At 40.7% G+C, this 15,114-nt stretch overlaps 1 protein-coding gene across 1 annotated transcript; it reads left to right on the plus strand.

Annotated features, from left to right (window-relative positions):
* The first annotated feature begins 352 nt into the window (after nucleotides 1-352).
* LOC148511561 (pancreatic secretory granule membrane major glycoprotein GP2-like) lies at nucleotides 353-14,587 on the plus strand. The gene is made up of 7 exons (XM_088442120.1): nucleotides 353-544; nucleotides 1,984-2,138; nucleotides 4,650-4,895; nucleotides 5,191-5,347; nucleotides 9,668-9,725; nucleotides 10,232-10,267; nucleotides 14,449-14,587. The coding sequence occupies exons 1-7, from the start codon at nucleotides 368-370 to the stop codon at nucleotides 14,508-14,510; spliced, it is 891 nt and encodes a 296-aa protein (XP_088298246.1). The 5' UTR covers nucleotides 353-367; the 3' UTR covers nucleotides 14,511-14,587.
* Nucleotides 14,588-15,114: the final 527 nt, after the last annotated feature.

A 15,114-nucleotide genomic window follows, 5' to 3' on the forward strand; every position in this document is an offset into this window, starting at 1 on the left:
CCCGTTTTGGAACTGTGTTCCAAATCTCGGGTCAGATCCAGGATTTAGGTGTAAAAGCAGTATGTCTCCCTCTGGAGACTTAGCCGAATTTGCTGATAGCCATTGAAATGCTAACATACTCCATCAGTGACTACTATATCTTGCAAGGACCAGTAGAATCATGTAATTTTGGTCCCACCCCTTCTTAGACCCACGATTCGCAGAATTCTGCCTAATGACATGAAGGGAAAGTAAAAAGAATGCCTCGCTGACTGTCAGATACATGTACCTGGATATTATAACTATTTTTCCCATCTGAAAGGAGCATTTCTGTTTGTATGCAGGACCTTCTGATTTGAATCCTACAGTGACGTGTGACAGTGGTACAATGGTAACTTCTGTCAGTAAATGCAGACTGCAAGAACTTGGGTATAATTACAAAACCTTACATCTGACTAATGATACTAATGACTGCCTCTTCTCATACTTTGATGTTATCAACAATGTTGACATGTGGAGTCTTCAAGTAAAGGCAGCCGTAGGATGGTGCAATAATATCGTTAAGGTAAAATACTTTTATTTCAGTTATTACTGTAAATGTTATTTTTACATGTAATGTGGAGCCATGTAGCTGCAATTTCCTTCTACCTCTATTTTAGTCTTTACTTCTAGCTTTGAAATTAACAGCATATACCAGAGTATTGGCTTTCTGCAGATGGCATAGTACAATAAGCTCCAACCATTATACAAAAATGAAGCGCAAAGTCTGTAGTTCATCCATAAATAACCAATCTGTTTGCTATGAGCTAGCTATTTGGATAATACTTCAAAGAATTATTATCAACATTTTATTATTTATATAAAATTATTTTCTTCCCTCTCTATTACTTTCCTGCACAAACTCACAATCAATTTGCAGCCTAAAGAGTTGATTATGACTTGGGAGTAAATAAAAAAAAATGGAAGCCACTTTGTATCTGGAACAAACCATGTTGCAAAGCAGGTTGTGCAAATATTATTATTATTATTATTATTATTATTAGCTTGCGGGGTAAATACTGGCTGCTTTTGCATGTCGCTAATAAATACTGGGCAGCTTTACCTTAACACAGCAAAATAAGTGTATGTTTGGACACACCCCACCAAAATCTAAATCTCTCTGCAACTTTTAAAACCTGCCATACCTGCAGAGTAAAAGGTACAAAGTTACTGGCTCCTTTTAGCTTTGCTCCCAGCTCAGAAACAGTCCCTAAACGTTCACATACAATGTGGACCAGAATATTTATGCTCCTAGTTACTTTTAGTTACATGTATTTTTAGATACAAGCAACTCAGAATAGTTTATTAAAATGTGGTCACTTGTTCACTGCAAAGATCATCAGCATTTGACCAACCACAAGTACAACTTACTGTACATGAAACAAAAACTTCCACTTCGTTTATTATGTGCAGTAAAGTAGGATTTTGGCATAAAACTGGATCTACACAGCTATAAATGGGGTCCATTGTGTCCTGTTATCAACATTATGACCAAACTGACACATAGACCTTTATACAGTATATGTTTCCAGCTTATTTGGATGTGAAAACCGGGTTGAGCTTCCAGGTTGTTCTCTATTACAAAAGCAGCACATGATCAAGTTTGTTTTGTTTTTATCTTTACTAAAAAAAAATATACATTAAAATATAGTAGTAGATATAATATATAAGTTATATTATATCTACTTCTCATCCAAAATAAATACAATTTAAGGTGCATTGAAGGTCTAGAACAATGTGTTCCCATCAGAGGCTGGGTTTGTGTCTATCCATCCTTTCATGTCTTTAATGTTCTGAAAAGTTAGTTTTAATGTGATTATAAATACCCTATTTCCTATAATTTTTATAGTATGAATTTCATCTCAATAAATACAAATGACCCATAGACAGTATGACAAACATAACATAGCTTCCTTTTTAGTATTACAACCTTCATTTTTACATTTCTTCATTTTATCTATGCAGGAGGATGCATCAAAGATCTATTTTATCAACACTGTATACATTGATCCATTTGGTGGACCTCTCATTACCAAGAATCCAATCAGCTACAACATGACCTGTATGTACGACCTGAACATGCAGACCAGTCTAAATTTCTCAATAAAACCTATAATGAGGTGAGATGCCTAGGGTTGTACATGTTGTTAGTCCACAAAGTATGGTCTTATAGGTATATTAGTCTGTAATGCATTACTATTACAATATAAATCATTGTTTAACAAAGGACATAGTAAGTGTTTGACGGGAGATGGTACTAAGCTTTGGAGAAAGATAAAGTGGTCAGAGATAAAGTACAGTAATAACCAATTAGCTCCTAACTGTTATTTTTCAAACACAGCCTATGACATGACAGCTAGGATCTTATTGGTTGGTACTTTATCTCTCCACTGTATCTCTCCATGGCTTAGTAAATAGACCCCATAGTGTGAAAAATTTACTGTATGTGGAGCTGGTCTGTATTTTCATCTTCGATAGGTTGTTATTGTCCACAGCAACATTTACTACTTTCACAACATATACTTTAGATAGAAGCAAAGTCAGTAGATAAATTATAGCATTACTTAGCTGATCTATTCCAATGAATTTAGCAGCTATATTATACTTCATCTCTGGTTAGTTCAGAAAAGTATACTAGCCAGTGCACAATTTACTCTACAACCACTACTGCACATCACAAGACATAACTTTAGCTGGACACCTATTGAACATGTTGGCAGCTGGACTGTTTACTGACAACTGATGCAGCTGTGGACTGCCTATGCTTGTCATAGCATTTGTCCTACAGGGCTCATCTAGCTTATAGAAGTCCTGTAGGACCAATATAATATTTGTGATTGATGTGGCCAGATAGGCCATGAGCACCACTTTACTGCCAGATAGATCCTGCCAAGACAGTGCAGTTGAGTTGTTCATTGACAAAAAGTTGAAGTACAAAGATTCAGAAATCAGAGCATACCAGGAGAAGCAGCAGGATCTTTTCTGCCACTATTGGACATTACGGTTATATTATAGAGCATATACTGTATGTCTGTTCTCCAGGAACATATGGGAGACTGCTGAATCTCTAGTGGACCTCCTGGAATGTCTTGGAGACTCACAAATCTCGGATGGCTCTCTCAGATGCCCAGAGGAGCGAGCAAGTGTCACAAAGGCTGTCAGAAGCTACCAACTTCTGGAGTAAAGTGGGCAGTTCGGTTGGTGCATCACCCTTGCCCTGTCCACCCATGCCTCCTCCCCAGCACTGCCCACCTGATTACACCATGCCCCCCCACTTGGGGCTCCGACAGGGAGGGAGCAGTTGAAATGCCAGTATAAAGCCAGTATACTATAGGATGAGAACATAATTTACCAAAGCTTTGGATTTCGGAAATGTAACTTTGTCAGAGTTTTAGTAAATTAAATATATCAGATAATATAACCAGTAGAAATAGTCAGATACATTTTTGTAATTATTTTTATCAAAGGGCAAAAAACGCTATTGTCGAGTTAAATGTGTGAGTTTGCCCTATACATCAAGGGCATGTCGCATGGAGAAGCCTATTCAACATCGTTGTTCTGTTATGGCCATCTCAGTATGGTGATTATACTTACAATTAGTCTAAATTATTTTTTCCTACTTCATTTTTTTTGATAAATAGTTTTTATATATTTGTATTTTTTTCCAAAAAACCATACACACCAAGGATAAGCCACTACTCACAGACCAGTGCTGTGTGCTTTCCTCCCACTCTAACATTTGGCAGCCAGCATCAACATATGTTTAAAACACTTTAACCCACATTAGCATATGTCATCACACAATATCAGAGGGAGCTGGTTTCAAGAAACTCTACATATCACGTTATGTTACTGCACATGCTATGTAAGTGGAATTTATCCTGGAAAGCTGGATTTGCATCCAACTCCAAATGCTGAACTACAACAGGGGCAAACACAGTTACTATTCTCAGACCAGTAAAGTGCCATCTCCTTATTTTGACAACGTCCCAAGATTGAGTTGAAAAAGTACTGCAAGTTTGCCATTCTCTTGGGATAAAGTGAGGCCGATGTCCCAAAATCAAGCATTTGGAAACTGTCTTTTAAAATCTTGCATATATAAAGTTATTGCTGGCAGCAGCTTGGTATCTTCTAATAATGACGAATGCCAATGCTTCCAACACCAGTCTGATTGTGTAGTTTCAGCTGTAAAGAGCATCCACAGTTATGCATGCAAAGATTTATAGTTTTTGCCTTTTACTGAGCATGCTCATTCCACCACTCAATGTGCTCTGTGTTTATGACATTTTCTTTAAATACTTTAAGGTGTTATTCCTAGATTCTGCACTGAGCTATAATGTGTCCACCCCTCCTTCGCACATCAGCCCTAATGGGGTATATTTTGTTAAAAATAAACAATTAGGGGGTTTATCCACACAATTTTATACAACAGACTAAAAGCAAATTGGTTGCCAAAAGAAAAAAATGTTTGCAGTAGGTCAGTAGGGTACACTAGATTTCTGCTTGTAGTGTATGTGTGTTGTTTAATTTCAGTTTTTTATTTCTACTGACACCTGTATAATGGTTTATTTAAAAGACAGTGATAGGGTCATTAAAACTTATTTTTGATTGTGGTGATTTCATTTTTACAGTACAGTCCCTGTACAACCATCTGATGGAAATGGCACTTTTACTATCACCATGGCTGCATATTGTGATCAGCAATGCCTCAACCCATTAGAACAGGATGCGGAGGTGATCATTGGAACAGATTTCTATATCGGGTTGTTTTCTTCAGATGCAGATGGTGATACATTTGCTTTAAAGGCAGACACATGCTTTGCCACTCCCACCAGTGACAAGAATGACGTCAATAAAGTGCAACTTATAACAGGAGGGTGAGTAAATGCTAATATTTTGGTCTTGATATTGTTAAATGGGCTCACAGTTATCAGTCAGTGGAGATGATGCCATACTGTACACCCTTTGAAAGTTGAGTAATTAATTAAATAGAAAATTCCATTTATGTGCACATGAAAAATATGATTCTGTATAGACAAATAGAGAGTACAAGTCCTATGCTCAGCCTATAATAAGAACACAATAAAAACTTAACCTATTCCTCTAATACTAATTTATATGTATCAAGTGAGAATCGAATCATAACGCATGCTATTTGATTTCTATTAACAGCAAATCAGTTCCTGGTGATATTCAAGTCGAAGTGTTGTCAAACGGACAGGATATAGAGGCTAAGATTAAAATTAGTTCATTCAAATTTCAAGGTTTCAGTGACGTGTATATATTCTGTGACGTGCTTCTCTGTAGCAAAAGTAAAGGATGTAACGTGGTAAGTGAGAGGATTTATTATAACTCTAGTAGTATTGTGCACACTTTTTAAACTGATACTGTATCATAAGTTCCTATAGAAGGCTTAGATGTGGGAATATGATGTTCAATTAGTCATTTTAAAATTTAGTTCCTCAGTGTCACACCAGCAGCACACAGACGACACAAGGGCAAAAAACCAGTCACTTTTGTTGGTGTTTATGCTTGATATTTAAAAGCGCAGTGCTTTGCCATGTCTTGCTATTAATAGCACTGCCCTTTTAAATACTGGGCATGAACGCGAACAAAAGTGTTGGGTTAGTAAATAGACCCCTAGGAGGTAAATTTACTAAGAATTGTGTGTGGCCGAGATTGCATTCCCATTTGAGTTTCACCTGATTTCAAACACAGAGATTTACTAAAGGCAAACACAGGTGTAAAATCATGATTCTCTCTGCATAACACAGGTGAACACACAAATATAATTACACAATTAGCCAAACTCGCAAGTACTTTCCATAGACAGAAATAGAATACAGGGATTTACCAAGAATCATGATTGCTTACATGGGTGAAAATTAAGCAAACTCGTGCAAAAGCAGATGTTTGAAATAGATCACCTCCTGAGCAGCGTGTTTAGCAGAACCATGCACAGATCAGTGTGATCTGTGTATGCTTCTCTGTGTAAAAAAGCCATTAAATGGTTACAATAGAAAAAAAATTAAATGGGGTCCCCCCCCCAAAAGCATAACCAGCCCGGGCTCTTTGAGCTGGCCCTGGTTCACAAAATACAGGGGGAAAAATGTGTTGGGGTCCCCCATATTTAATGAAATAGCACCGGGCTCTTGGTTCTGGCCCTGGTTCTAAAAATATGGGGTAAAATTTGTGTAGTTGTCCCCTGTATTTTTACAACCAGCGCCGTACTCCAATAGTGGTGGGGTAATACCACAGCCAGGGAACACACTCAATGAGTTCCCACCGGCCAAAGTGACTAGGCAGCCTAGGCCGAGGATTCCTGTGGAGGGGGACAATCTTCACCTGGGATGCATAGTGGACAAGGGGATCAACCGGCGCAAGGGACAAGGTAAGTATGTAGTTTGAGTGGGGGTAAATGCGAGTGCATGTGAGTGAATGAGTGAGTGAATGAGTGAGTGCATGTGTAATAAAAGAATAAAACATTTGGTGTGTGCACTGTCTTTATTTTAATATTTATTTTACAGTGAGACTATAAGCACCAGCTCTGCATGCTGGTACTTGTGGTTCTCCAAGTACTGGCATGTAGACTTGTTTGGACCTGTAGTCATAATGTAAAAGACAATACTACTTTAAATCTATTGTTTACACCTACCAGAGGTGTGGGGTATAGCCCCAGTCTGGGGTACACTGGAGAGGGGGACCCCTTTATTTGGGGGTCCCCACCTCCCCAGGAATCCTCAGTTTGGGCTGACTACTTGTGGGGTGAATTATTTGACTGGGTGACCCTGTCAAGTGTGTCCCTTGGCTGTGGCATTACCCCCCTGCTGGTGATGCCTGGTATTGGTTCTAAAAATATTGGAGACCCCTATAAGTTTTACCCCATAATTTTAGAACCAGGGCTGGATCCAAGATACCAGTGCTGTTTCATTAAATATGGGTGACCCCCACAAATTTATTTCCTCATATTTTCTGAACAAGGACTTGCTCAAAGAGTCTGGGGCTGCTTATGATTGGGAGGGGGGACCCCACATATTTTTTCTTTCAATTAACACTTTAATGTTTTTTTTACACTGAGAAGCATGAACGGTTCACACTGATCTGTGTATGCTTCTATTAAACACGCTGCTCACAGGCAGCTCTATTGTGTTCAGTCCTAATATGACAGAACACTCACACTTGCAAACACGATTGCATATATCATCGGAAAACACGATTCAATCAAACATAAAATTGTGAATAATTTGTAAGTTTCTTTGAACAAACTCACTCATGTCTATGCGATGTCAAGCGTGTTTAATACTCGGACAGACACGATTCTCAGTAAATTTACCCCTAAGGGTCTACTTATCAAACTAAAAATTGTGGACAATCTTCCGAATGTGCTGCAATTTCCAGTATTGAGCAATTTAAGCAGGGGGTAGTGCAGCAGATATTGAGGAACTGTTGTGAACCCCCTCTTAACAATTTCAGCACAAGTCCAAAAGCTGTCCAATAGCTGTCTATGGAGACTGTGATAATGCCCAATTTACCATCATTTGTAAAGAATGGTAGGTTTTGTTGGAATACCATATTATTCTTACATAGAGTAAGGGGTATATTTACTAAAGTGAGAGTTTTCAGAAGTGGAGATGCTGCGCACAATGTTAAGGCTGACAGTCGATATCCCAGTGGTCAGAATACCGATGCCAGGATCCTGACAGGGTTAACATACCGACACTTGTTGGTCAGTATGCAAACCCTCACCATCTCCCTACCCTACCCTAACCCTCCCTCTTTGGTGCCTAACCCTAACCTTCCCCCTTATTGCCTGAACCTAACCTCCCCCTTCCCTTAGTGTTTAACCCTAACACTCCCCCTAGTGCATAACCCTAAACCTAATCCTCCCTAACCTCCCAATACTTACCTTCAGCATGCCGGCGGTTGCTATTCTGGAGCCGGATCCCGACTGCTGTCGGGATTCCGGTGCCGGGATAGTTAGTCGGCAAGCCGTGTGGAGAAATGCTGACTACATCCCTTCACAATGCCTAGGACAAACAACACTAGAACCTGCTCAAAGTAGGCACAGGAGGTGCCAACAGCCATGTGCCAGCCCCGGCCAGATGTCCAAATCTGCAGTCACTTACCTGGGTGAGGCAGGCTAGGGAGTACATACGAGTGTGCAGATTAGAGAGGCCATAGTGTGGCCAGGGAAAGAGAGGGGACAGGATCGCGCTTGCTGCTGCTGACTGTTATTATAGATCTCTGCAAACTGAAGTTCAGCCTCAGCAGCTCCATGAGATGAACGTTCCACAGCCCCCGCCCTCATCTCAGTCTGGCTTGTGATTGAGCTATGTGCCCTAAGTCCAGTTCTAGGCTAGGAGCTGGCTGCACACAGGAATACATTTCTGGACACCACCTCAGAGCTTCGTTCACAGCACAGCCTAATAAAGCATGCAAACAAGTTGTTCCATCTCCATGAATTCAACTCCAGGAGGTATGTGTACAGTGGCATCTTAACCTGCGTATTGCAAGATTGTAGGAAGACATGATCAAGGACGGACTTTGCTAGGGTGGCTGATTGCTCCAATTGCTCCTCCCCCCCTGGATTCGCCACTGCCTCCTTGTTACATCTAGGGCAGTGTTTCCCAACCTCGATCCTCAAGGCGCACTAACAGTCTGGGTTTAAATTATATCCATGCTTAAGCACAGATGGTTAAAGAAAAATTACTGAAGTACTAATTAAGACAGTTGAGCTCAAGCATGGCTTTCTTTAAAACCTGGACTGTTAGTGTGCCCTGAGAACCGTGGTTGGTAACCCATGATCTAGGGTATACTTACCATTTGAAGGGATGACCCAAAAAAGGCTGATAAATATGTCTCATAGACTGATCAAATAGTTTACTGTTTGAGAGATCAATGATTTCTTCATTTTTTTTTTCATTTGAAATACTCAAATTTAGTATATGTAGTAATGTATAAAGTCTTAAAAATATAAAAAACTAAAAAGAATAATAGCGATTTACACTGTGCAGTTGGACATTTCTGAATAAGGGGACATTTGCAAGTACTGTACAAAAAATCCCAGGGACAAATCCTTAATATCTGTGACCATAGGCCTTTATAATGGGTGCAAGGTGACACGGGCTCCTGGGTCATGGGGGGCCCAGTGATCTGCGCATGCGCAGAAAAGATGTCCCTGGGAAAGTAGGCATGGGCGCCATTTTCCCGTACACCCACGCATGCACAATAGAGTCTGGCATGAAGCCACAATCTACAGGGCTCGGTGCGCTGACAGAGAGGAGGGGGCCCAAATGGAGGTTGCACACTGGCCCCCTCCTCTCTTAAAACACCCCTGTCCCTGGGATAAAAGTAAGTATGAGAAACTACAGGTATGGTTTATGATGCTAGGTCTATGGTCTGCTATCTGAAAGTTTCACCCTAATGACTTTCATTATTAAGCAAATATGACTCTTAGTTGCAGCATCATTAGTACAGTGCTTATTCCCATCAACTTCTTGGTATGTTTACCATAGGGATATCCATCAGTGACAATTTAAGGGCAGTGCGGTATTGCAAAAACTGCACAATTATTGTCACTGTCCTATTTCACATTGTTAATGATTGACAAGGTATTATTTTCATACATGCTCTCTCTTTGTTCTCTCAGACTAGCCGGTCAGGAGATACAGCGCTTGATGGACCAGTGATAAATGTGCAATTTAGAGGTAAATATGAATTCTAAATTGATGTTTAAGTTTGTTGGGCCAAATTGGTATTTAATATATAGCGGTTCCCACACCCCCTGGGGTGACGCAGGGCACTTGCAGGGATGCCATAGGTTGGTGGTCCAGGACCAAATTATCTATGATCAATGTGATTGGCAAAACCTGTGATAGTGGCTTCCAATCATAAAATGTGTGGACAAAGAGAAGCACAACCATGTCCACCACCACATAACTGATCCTAGCCGACGGATATCCTGACACTCCTCTGTTTCGGGAAACAGAGGTCGTTGCTGCCTCCTCCCTGCCCCCAAACAGCAGCCAGCTGTCAGTGATTGGACCCGTACTGCACATACGCAGTATGGGTCAGGTGCCTGTGCAGATTCCCGACCATGGGCCTCAGTTACTTTTTTGCACTCTGTTCTATAGTTTAATTACCGATAATAATAATAAAAATAAGCTTCTATCATTTAAAATACTGTAAATACTGTAAATCTTTAATTTTTCAGATGATTATGGTGATAATAGCTCTGGACAACATACAGGTAAGATTATTTTATTTCAAAAATAATACCTGGCAGAATTATTTGCAGACTTTGTAAATTTAATTTTGAATATAGGGGAGGTTAGAATTAGAGATGTGTGCTTGAAACCATTTTCGTCTTTTGGTTTTTAAAAAATACCTAGAAATATTTTTGTTTGGATCTGGATTTCCTACTAATGGTTAAAAACAGGTAAAATCATGCATTTTTGTTCCTACATTAGTATTTCTGTTATTACCAATCATAGAATTTTCAGCATTAGTGGCCAATGGCTGCAACAAACTAACTGGCTAAGCCTAAAACTACCAGTGATAGAATAGTGGCACAAGCACACAGCAGTATAAAAACCATGGTGGCACAGAAGTGGCAAATAGGATTTCAGTTTAATAAATGTAATAAATGTAACACCCCACCAGTGTGCCTACCTCCTACCTCATTAGTGCCTCCACCCAAATCGTGACATGCTAGAATACTTCTGGGGAATGTCTGGAATCAGAAGCACCAGGGAGAGATTTAGGGAACCCTCCCGCTCACTACGTGACACACACAAGTAGTCTATGACAAGTATTAGGTGCAGAAGCCATTGGGCTGTAGGGCTTTTTAATATATATTTTCTTTGGGGCCCTATGTACTACAATCCGCATTTAAAATGCGGCTGTAGTGTGACATTTCTGACTAAATTCACATTGCGAATTTAGGAAATATCACAGGAATGTATCAAGAATCTCTTGCAGGGACAGAGTTTGTGATAAAGTTCTGTCCCTGCGAATCCCGTCTGCACACATCTCCCTTTTTTTTCAGAAAAACTACAGGGAGAAAGTGTCTGCGCATGCATGAAACCAGCTACTGAAAGCACCCCACCTCGCGAATCAACCCCCCCTCGAGATCCCCCCATGGCCCCCTGCGACACCCCCTCTTAGCTTTCACTTACCTCCGGTAATCGGTGCCCCAGTGATGTCGTCTGGGGCTCCGGTCAGCTGGTCCAATGCTACAGCTGACCAGGGTCACAGTGCAGGAGCCGGGAGACCAGCTGACCGAAGCCCCAGAAGACATCACCGGGGTACCAATCACCAGTCCCTGGAATCAGGTAAGTGTTTTTTTTTAACAATTTTTTTTTTTGCAGTGATCAGCTTGCGATCTATTTAGAGCACAAAGCTGATCACAGGGGGCCGGCTCCTGGCTCTGCTCTGCTGCAGGATCATGAATGGAGAAATTAAAAGGCTCAGAAGTCTTTTATTTCGCTGCACTTTTCAATGTTCTAAATAAAGAGATCAGACAATTATAGCTTTCTCCAGCTAAAATGATGGAGAAAAGCTGTTTTTAAGTTTATTAAATATACCGTATTCAAAGGTTTTGAAATTTTTTGGGGGGATAACAATATACTGTATAGCAAAAATGCAAATGCTGCCTTTGTACAAATGCTGCCACTAATCAGACATTGACACATACAATTCCAGTGACATTTTCCTAGAAATTACATTTTGCTTTGTTTTGAGATCAGATTTTGGCTCGTCTGTGGAAATAATTAGAAAATGGATAAAGGTTTTAATAATGTGTGATGAAGACATTGGGCCTGATTCATCATGGATCGCAGTTGCAACCGCATATGCAGATCATTCGATGGTGCGCACTGCAGTGAGCGTGCGTGAGTTTGCATTGTGAATGCTCTGCGATCACTCAAGCAGAAAGAACCATCGCAGCGTTAGTGCCATCATGTCAGCGATTGGGGGTGGTGACGGGGGAGTGGTCGGAGAAATGCAGGCGTGCCTGTATGTTTGAACGCCGTTACTTGGGCATGCATAAAATAGCCACTGTGATGGCATACGCAGCTTGTGTACTTGTGTGAGGGGCCGTTTTTACTCAATGTTCCTGATGTATATGCAGGATTGCAAGGTATTACAGATGTGCGATAGCGGTAGTGGGCATCCCTATGCTATCTTTGGTGGTCTCTATACTAGCTTTGCGATTGTAGTCATTAGCATATTTTCGCAGCATACCTGCGTGCGTAATCACAGCTGCAATCACAATGGTGATCTGTAGTGAATCAGGCCATTTACTGGTTATGTTTTGAAGGAAAGGCAGCCTAGGTACCACCCCAGCCTGCTGTGCTCTACCTCCTTGCTTCCTCTCCCTCCCACTGTATGCCCTTCTCTCTTCCCATTAATATTTACCCACTTCTGTTTACAGCCATCTTAATATGCATGGCACGTGCAGTGATAGACAAGGCGTGCAACAGGTCACGCATGTGTGCACAGACATGCAAGTGTTATGGAATAAATAAAATCACGGTCCAATTTATATTATATATATATATATATATATGTATATATATATTGGTATATAATGGACCTAGGTATAGTTGCGTTACCTCTGCTCCCTCCAGTCCCCACCCGTTACTATTCCTACCCATCTTAGTTACCTCCCCATGTTCCCATTCCTATTTAGTCCAATAGCTAAAGCTGCTGTGCTTATGCAAGTCATACCTAATGTGCCCAGCATGTGCAGTGTTAGTTGGGGCACAAGCTGTGGACATTAGAATTGCCACATGCCGCACAGTGCAATCAAAATTAGGTAATCACGTTTGCCTGATGACCTAATTTTCAGTCACACCGGGCGTCCCTCACAGTATAGCATATTGCGGCTAGGTGTATGATGGCACATTTCCATTAGAGCATGTTTGAATGAGGAAGGGTAAGTGCACTGTAGAGTGACTGTTTGAGATAGTCAAAGCATTACCTCCAATAGTCAAGCATTTATGGGGTGTAAGTTGAGACGTTTGGTTGAAACATGGTCAAGAGAACATGAAGACCTCATAAAAGGAGAATAGTAACTGAGGGTGGGTTGTTGAGAAGCTAGGTTTAATGCGATGGCACTAGCAACATTTCTTTATGGTTGGTTTTGATTTTGCTTTTAAAGTAGGTGTGGGCCTGCATACAAGTGGGTCAAAGATGGCAAGGAGGGATGGTCATCTGGGTGGATATTTGGGACTTTGCTTGGTATTATTAACATATCTGCATTTGTGGGTATTTTTAAAGCTGGTAGAAGAAATATAAAGGGTCGGACTTATTATTATTATCTCCATGGGCTCTGAGAGGGGGGGCGGATACTAGTTACCCAGGCTGAGCTTCTTGAAGGGGCCCAGCGGGGGCCTGGGTCCGGTGCCGCCCCCCCTCTTACATCACAGTAGCCCAGCACATGCTGCTGTATGCTGGGCTGCACTGGGAGACTGCTCATGGCTGCTAAGTAGCAGTCGCAGCAATCTCCTATGCCTGTGGGGGGGAGCGATCACACTGATCGTGCAACCCACTGCCTATGCACTGGGCTGAGGGGGCTCACAGAGCCCTCCTCCACAGCACGCAGCGGCGCTGCAAAAATACTATTATTTTTTCCTAAGGGGGCATGGCCACGTCACCCACAATTAGACCATGCCCCCTTCATCCGGGCTCAGCATTGCTCTTGGCGCCTCTGATTGTCTCCAATGGTAGTATACCCACACATGTTTTTATTAGCAAGTAAGTTGCATCACGTTGCATTTATTTAACACATTTTGCTTAATTTAATACCTCATATGTAAATGAAATGAAATAATGTCAGTGGGCATAAGGCTTTAGAGAGTTTGCTAATTATGTGGTGTGAGTATGAGAGCAGATGCTCACATCGCCAATAAAACTTTTTAATTAGAGATGTGCGCCGACCCCTGTCTTTTGGTTTTGGATCCGGATTCATCATAGTGTTTTAGATTTGCAAAACCACCGTCGCGTGTTTTGATTTTGATCTTGGTTTTGGATCTATATTTTTAAAGATTAAAAAACAGCTAAATGTTGTCATTTTGACCTGTCAGTATGCAATCCAAAATCCAAATTTGTTTTTTTAAATCCAAATTCCGAACTGGGACTCGGTACCCCAAAGTGATTCCGAACTCAGACTTGGATCGACTCAGAACCCTTAAATGTGGTTGTTGATGGTTCTGTGAGAACCGAACCCTCACATCTCTAATTATAATTATAATAAAATGTGATAAATGTTCTCTGCAGCTCATCCTAGTGGTGAACCATAAATCATAATAAATGAATAATAATAAATGAATAAAACCGTGGACATGTGAGTTTGGATATTTTGTTAGCAATTAATGAGTCTGAACTTTGGATACAATATAACCTCCCTGTATCTCTCTCTATCTCTAGCTGCATCATGGGCTGTGCTGGCTGCTTCTCTACTCACATTTTTTACCATTAAACTCTTCTAACAAGACAAATGCAACCCAGTCTGCAGAGATGGCTATAGATGGCGTACATCATGGGTATCACTTTTATGTAATGGAAGACTTAATTCTAAAGGGATTGAAAAATCAAGACATTATTTTTGTTCACTTGACTAGAAGTATCTGTATAATAGCACTGTAAGGCAATATGAACATAACGGGATGCCTTCTGTTGATGTCTCATATACCCAGAGCTTTCGCTTTAGCCTTCCCACTATATTTAAATTTCTTCTTTTTTCTATACTATACAAATCAGAGACACTAAGTTCTGTATGTATATATCCAATCATTGTATACAATAAATGTATTTGTAGTATACAAGGTATTTGTCTGCTTCATTTATTGGTAAATTGCATAAGCCCTGAGAATGTAGCATGTCTATGTGTGGCCAGAGACAATGGGCCTGATGCATCCTAAATTAAGCACAAAGGAGGTACAGGTGAAAACGCTTACTTTCACCCATCTGTTTAGTTGGAGACAAATCAAGAGGAGTCCAGTTCTGCAACAGTAAAGGAGCTTAAAGGCCCCCATACATCAGCAATCGATTGTGGCAATTTTGTAAAAATCTGCAATGTATGGGCTTCACAGA

Source organism: Taudactylus pleione, unplaced genomic scaffold (assembly GCF_031769625.1).
Source record: "Taudactylus pleione unplaced genomic scaffold, aTauple2 ptg000305l, whole genome shotgun sequence".
NCBI lineage: Eukaryota > Metazoa > Chordata > Amphibia > Anura > Myobatrachidae > Taudactylus > Taudactylus pleione.